The sequence below is a fragment of the Arabidopsis lyrata genome (assembly GCF_000004255.2).
Source record: "Arabidopsis lyrata subsp. lyrata unplaced genomic scaffold ARALYscaffold_4, whole genome shotgun sequence".
NCBI classification, from domain to species: Eukaryota; Viridiplantae; Streptophyta; class Magnoliopsida; order Brassicales; family Brassicaceae; genus Arabidopsis; species Arabidopsis lyrata.
The window spans coordinates 1,321,047-1,327,345 of record NW_003302552.1 but is presented as its reverse complement, the minus strand read 5'-3'; the positions used below and the strand labels follow the sequence as shown (position 1 = coordinate 1,327,345).

The window sequence follows — 6,299 nt, the reverse complement described above, 5'->3', positions numbered from 1 at the left end:
GTAGAATATTAAAATAATTCGTAATATATATAAAATAATTAAAAAAATTAAAATTTTCTTAAAAAAATATGTGTATTAATATTTAAAATTATTATTAATCATATTTTTGTTTTAAATATAATTTAAAAATATTTAAAAAGTAAGTTTTTAAAAGTCCGCAGGTTATCAACGGCTCCTACAAAATTAAGCGGGGCGGATGCGGGTCTAATATTTTCTCCCGCGGATTTTGCGGGGCAGATTTTTTGCGGGTCAAAAATTTTGAAACCCGCTGCGGGGCGGGTTTGACCCGCTTGACAGCTTTAACAACCGAAAGAATTTTCGGAACTAGAAGAACAAGTGATTAGCTAGATAGCGGCCGCAATAGCCTATGGACCTGGTGTTTTTTTGCGGATTGGTGATTGGACATATCTTTGCTTCACAAACATTACTGATTCACGAACAAGTTTTGTGGAAACAAGCGCAGAGTAGTTACCGTAAGTGCTTGTTGAACACTACCTCTCACAATTTCTCGAAGTGTTTGTGAAACATTTATGTTTGTAATGAAATATGTGACGTGAGTTATACACATAAACCCTTTTGTGTTTGTAATTTTCTATTTTATGGTTTGTAATAAACACCTTTGTTGGTACTTGACCTTATTTATCTTGGCTTAAAAATGCTTTCATATTCTTCTTCCAAATCAAATTTCAACTTTACTTTCAATTATAGAAACCATAGATAATGGGCTGGCAAAAAAAAGAAAGAAAAAAAAAACCATATAGATAATGTATGGAATATGTGTGTGGTTTTGAAGAACTATATATGCCTTTTGGTGATTTTAATTTCATCATTCATCTCTTTCTATGGCGATTTGGTTCCTTGATGGTGTTTGATCTTCCTTGATCAAATACCCAGTTTACGTACCAAGTGAATGTTTTATTTAGTTATTTTTTAATTCCTAAACTAAAAAAAAATAGAAATCTGGATTAACGAGCAATTTTGGGTTTAATTGTACCTTTTAATGTTAGGTTTTAGTTGGTAACTTCATAAACTAATCCAAATTTTGAGATTTTCTTCTAATGTTATTATCTCTTACTCTCTTACTTTTTTTATTAGGGATAATATTATCCCACATTGGAAAGGACAAGAGATCTTTCCAATGTGGGATAATATTATCCCACAATATTATCCCTAATATTTTTGGGGTCGAAAATTATCTCTTTTAAATGATTTGTTTTTCTTCCTATATCCTTGTTTTTAAGCTTTGGAAAAAAAAAAACAAGAAACTTGATATCTTCCTCTCCTTCAATGGCAATACCTCTTCAAACAAAGTACACTCTAAGTCCAATCACAAACAACATCCCAAGAAGCCACCGTCCGTCGCTTCTCCGTGTCACGTGCTTGGTTACTACTCCCACCACCAACTCTCAGCCTAACCATGAGAAGTTTGTTCTTGAGCAACGACTTGTGAATCCTCCTCTCTCCAACGACACAACTCTACAATCTACATGGACTCACCGGTTATGGGTTGCAGCTGGCTGCACCACCGTCTTTGTCTCTTTTGCAAAATCTATCATTGGAGCGTTTGGTTCTCATCTCTGGCTCGAACCAACTTTAGCCGGTTTTGCCGGGTACTTCTTAGCAGATCTAGGTTCTGGTGTGTACCACTGGGCCACCGATAACTACGGTGATGAGTCAACGCCTCTAGTAGGAACCCATATCGAAGATTCTCAAGATCACCACAAGTGGCCTTGGACAATAACCAGACGGCAATTTGCAAACAATCTACATTTTATGGCTCGAGGCACCACCTTGATAGTTCTCCCACTAGACCTTGCATTTGAAGACCATGTGTTTCATGGCTTTGTAAGCATGTTTGCATTTAGCGTATTGTTTTGTCAGCTGTTCCATACTTGGGCTCATGGAACCAAGAGCAAGCTTCCACCTCTTGTGGTGGGGTTGCAAGACATTGGGCTGCTTGTTTCACGGGTACATCATGTGAATCATCACCGAGCACCGTATAATAACAATTACTGCGTAGTGAGTGGGGTTTGGAACAAGGTTTTGGATGAAAGCAAGGTCTTTGAGGCAATGGAGATGGTGTTGTATTTCAAGATGGGGGTGAGACCGAGGTCATGGACCGAGTCAAACTCCTAATGGATGGAAGAAACCGACATATTCAAATGTTAGCGGCACTTTTAGATATATTCTTCGCCATTTTAAGTGGGAAAACTCGATCTTTTACCCGCGATTTCGAGATTAATCTATCTTTTAGTTTAAGACTTATTAATTTGATTTTCAAAAAAACAAATGTTTTCTTTTACTTAAAAACATGTAGATCACAATTTTGATAGCTTTGAAAAGTTTAATATATAATTTTTAGGGTAAATGTAACAACGTCTAAAATGTTTGCAAACATTGGAAAGTGGTATTCAAGTTTTGTAGATAGGATATATCTTTCTATGTGGATAATTGAGTCTCATCACTTATCAAGAAGATATCTCTTTACATTATTGCTTTTACTCTGACACTTGGAAGCAAAAGTTTTGTTTGTTTGTTATTTTGTGTAGTTGTGGACCTAAACATTTTTCCAGGATCATAACGAAAGGTAGAAAAGGTAAAAACAAAACAAGAGAATTAAATAACTGATGATGCTCCATTGCTCTCCTTCAATGTTAGACTTGCATCATGGATTAATGCTCCACTATTAACACTATACGATGCACAATAAATCACTTTACGAGAACATTATTCTATTGTATACTATTATATAACAAAAAACCATGTTAATCCAAAATTTCTCATTGCTTTTCCACCTAACATTTAAATAAACAAGAAAATAAAAATAGTTAGCACACCCACGTTGACATTTCAATTCCATGAACCAACCCATCTCGATCCCAAAAACGCACATTTATTTCACTTAAAAGTCAAAACCGAATAAGCCGCAAAAGAAGATCATAAAACCCAAAACACTTTTGACCCACACGCTTCAAAAACGTTAACATATAATAATGCCGTCCACACACATATAAATACTTATGTACACACAAAGCCATCAAGATAAGACACTTCGCTTCAAATCATTTGTGTATTACAGAAACTTCTGATCGTCATGGAAGCTACTTCTCAGCCATGTTTCTCTCAGAACTACCACTCCTCGCTTCATTCGACCCGAAAGCAACCGGCAAAGCCATGGAAAAAACCCGTATCGGGTTTGCCTCAGCGGATGCATCCTAAAGTTTACCGAGTCGAGCCTGTTAACTTTAAGGAGTTGGTTCAGAGGCTAACTGGTGCACATGACCATGAGCAAGAGGTACATCAAGTTGAAGCTAAGCCAGTCAAGATTTCTGATGACACAACAACAGCTAAGGATAACCCGTTCGCGTTTGATCTTTCACCGTCATCATCTCGGTTTTGGGAAGCTTTCCCTCTTCTTAGTCCTGCAAATCTTTCAAGATGGTAGCGAGATAAAAAGCTTCCTTTAATTGTAATTCTTGCCAGTTTTTCGGCAATTCTTGAAATTGTTCCCACAGATATATAACTGTAGTAACATTTTACGATCTTATCTATGAATACAAAAGTTACCGTTACATTACAAAACTGCCATTTGATATAACCAATGTATTAAAACCGACCTTTTCGAACATTAGTTCGCGAAATTTACAAGATTCCTATTGATCCCAGTAGTTTCTCAGCTGCGACATGTGAAGAAGAAGCTCGTCTCTGCCCAAACCGGATACACTACTCGTCAAAATCCAAGGAGGATGTACTTTGAAATTCTCTCTAATGATTTGTTGAAAAGCTTTGATGTTCTCATCAGGTCTTTTCCCTTTGGCCGCTTTCATTTTATCGCATTTCGTAAACACAAAAGTCATCGGTACCTGAAATCATCAAAATCGACAATTAACAACACCTCAAAGCATCATTTCACTGAACACACAAAAGCCAAATTAACACATACATTGTTGCGACCAAGCCAATTAGCACAATCAAGATCAATCTTCTGAGGAGGAACACTTGCATCGATCAGAAGAAGAATACATACAAGAGTGTCCCTATTCAAGAAGTAACCTTTAGTAAACGCAGACCAATCTGTTTTCGCAGCATCTGAAACTTTAGCAAATCTGCAAATACAGTATCAACATCAAACAAGAACTTTTATCTGAAAGCAAGATATCAAATACATATCCACTATGTACCAGTTCCAAACCGAATTAGCCAGCTCAACCGGTTTGGTTCGGAACCACCTAACCGATATTACCAAAATTTTATTCTAAATTTAAGTAAAATTACTAATATACTATCATAAACTGAACCCGAATAACCGAAATTTTACCCAAATTAAACCGAAAGCACCAAACAAGCTATGTAGAACCATGAGAGGAGTAACTATTAATATACCAAATTTAACCAAACATCATTGTTCTGTTTCTTCTTACGGTAAATCGAACCGAAATCATCAAAAACAATAACCAGGCAAATCCAAAATGTACCAGTTCAGAACCGAATAAGCCAACCAAGCCGAACCAAAATTTAGCTAATTTGGTTGAAAACCTATTGGCAAGAGGAATGATGAAATTCGGTAACTGGTTCCATTTGGTTTCGGAACTACGAAACCAAAAATACCGAACTTTGATCCTAAATTTAACCGTAATTACTGTAACTGTATCCTAAATTTTACCAAAATGAACCCAGATATACCAAATTTAGCCAAAGTTATTTCTGATGAAAAAGTCGAACCGAATTTGGTTTTCGATTCTAATTCGGCATCAATTTTTTACCTACCAAAATTTGTCCCTTACGAACTGAACCAAACCGAACCGAACTTTCATTCCATCTAATTCGGTGAGAATTTTGCATAACATAAACACCAAAATTCCAAAAATTCCGAACCGATTAACCTAAATGCCAAATCCTAGTCTCAATATCAAACAAGAAAACTAGATAAAAGAGATCAAAACACATACCCATAACCAGGCAAATCCACAATGTACCAACTCTTATTCACCAAGAAATGATTTATAAGCTGAGTCTTCCCTATTTCACCAAAAAAAATAAAAATCAAAACTTTAAGATTTCCAAAACTTAAATATTCAATTTTTAATCAAAGTTGTAAGAAACACAAACCAGGTTTCTTAGAGGTAAGAGCAACTTCCTTCTTACGAACCAAACAGTTGATAAGCGAAGACTTGCCAACATTAGAACGACCCAAAATCGCAATCTCAGGACGATCATCTTTAGGACAATCTCTAGCTCGAGCACTACTTTTAACAAATTCAACTTCTTTGATTTGTGAATGACCCGCAAAAGGTCCGATTACGATATTGGAGCCCGGAAGAACCATATCATCTGTTAGTTCCTCAATCTCTACACCAGGAGGTATGAATAATACTGACTTAGCGAATTTGGCCGCGTCGGAGATCGAACGATTCGTTGTTGTTGCTGGATTGTTCGAAGAGGCTGAGATTTTTGGGATAGAGATGAAATTAGGGTTACGAAATGATTGGAGAGTGTGGAATTTGTGAGATTTTGGTATTAAAGGAGTGAGATTTATCGTTAAAGATCGATATCGGAGAAGTAGCACCATTTTTTTTGGGCAGAGAGGTCTCTGTGTTTGGGTTTAGAATGAAGAAGATAGGGTTTTTACTTTTTAGACCAGAGTGGTTCTTTCCGTTTCAGACGGAGGCTTTCATTTTTTGACATTTTTTTTTGTCAAGTACTTTACTACTCCCGTTTCATAATATAAATCGTTTTAGATAAAAACACGCCGATTAAAAATATCTACTTTTTAAAAGTTCAACCAATTATAAAAGAGACTGTATAATATAAATAATCATAAAATATTAAAGTAATATATAATTTACATTGAAACTCAAAAACGATTTATATTGTGAAACAAAAAACTTTATTGAAAACGCTTTATATTATGAAATAGAGGGAGTATTATTTTTTTCATCCACAAAAAAATTTGCAAACTCATGTTAAACTTTCATAAATGGTGGTTCTTAAAGAAAAGATTACTGATAAAGAGTTTGACAATAAGAAAAGATAGGGATTGGGAAACTAAATTTCAGAAAAATCAATAAGAGTTACAAAAGACTACTTTACTAAAAATCTTGTTTAGTGTCGTTCTGCAAAGCTGCTCCTCCATCAAACAATGATCTTCACATCCAGATATGGCTCAGTTATGTATTTGATGGTGCTTCTAAATCTTCGAAATAAAACTTTGGCTTCGAATCAGGTTATATATATATATAAAGGATTTGTATCCTCTAACCCTCAAAAGTTGGTGGATTGAGCCAAAAGATTCATCTCCA

At 35.5% G+C, this 6,299-nt stretch overlaps 3 protein-coding genes across 3 annotated transcripts; 2 read left to right on the top strand and 1 right to left on the bottom strand.

The window, feature by feature from the left end:
- Positions 1-1,218: 1,218 nt before the first annotated feature.
- On the top strand, positions 1,219-2,410 carry LOC9316535 (fatty acid desaturase 4-like 2, chloroplastic). The gene has a single exon (XM_021028896.1). It carries the CDS (start codon positions 1,288-1,290, stop codon positions 2,134-2,136), a length of 849 nt encoding a protein of 282 aa, XP_020884555.1. The 5' UTR covers positions 1,219-1,287; the 3' UTR covers positions 2,137-2,410.
- Positions 2,411-3,035: 625 nt separating this feature from the next.
- LOC9314708 (VQ motif-containing protein 29) lies at positions 3,036-3,572 on the top strand. The gene has a single exon (XM_002880421.2). It carries the CDS (start codon positions 3,095-3,097, stop codon positions 3,443-3,445), a length of 351 nt encoding a protein of 116 aa, XP_002880467.1. The 5' UTR covers positions 3,036-3,094; the 3' UTR covers positions 3,446-3,572.
- On the bottom strand, positions 3,484-5,658 carry LOC9316534 (GTP-binding protein At2g22870). The gene is made up of 4 exons (XM_002878594.2): positions 5,110-5,658; positions 4,950-5,019; positions 3,944-4,106; positions 3,484-3,863 (listed from the first exon to the last, which is right to left on the bottom strand). Exons 1-4 carry the CDS (start codon positions 5,567-5,569, stop codon positions 3,654-3,656), a joined length of 903 nt encoding a protein of 300 aa, XP_002878640.1. The 5' UTR covers positions 5,570-5,658; the 3' UTR covers positions 3,484-3,653.
- Between the last annotated feature and the right edge of the window lie 641 nt (positions 5,659-6,299).

Coding starts and splice junctions, on each gene's coding strand:
- LOC9316535 (XM_021028896.1), top strand. CDS start 1,288: ATGGCAATACCTCTTCAAACAAAGTACACTCTAAGTCCAATCACAAAC.
- LOC9314708 (XM_002880421.2), top strand. CDS start 3,095: ATGGAAGCTACTTCTCAGCCATGTTTCTCTCAGAACTACCACTCCTCG.
- LOC9316534 (XM_002878594.2), bottom strand. CDS start 5,569: ATGGTGCTACTTCTCCGATATCGATCTTTAACGATAAATCTCACTCCT. Junction 4,107..4,949: donor GTGGATTTGCCTGGTTATGG/GTATGTGTTTTG, acceptor CTGTATTTGCAG/ATTTGCTAAAGTTTCAGATG. Junction 3,864..3,943: donor ATTGGCTTGGTCGCAACAAT/GTATGTGTTAAT, acceptor TGATGATTTCAG/GTACCGATGACTTTTGTGTT.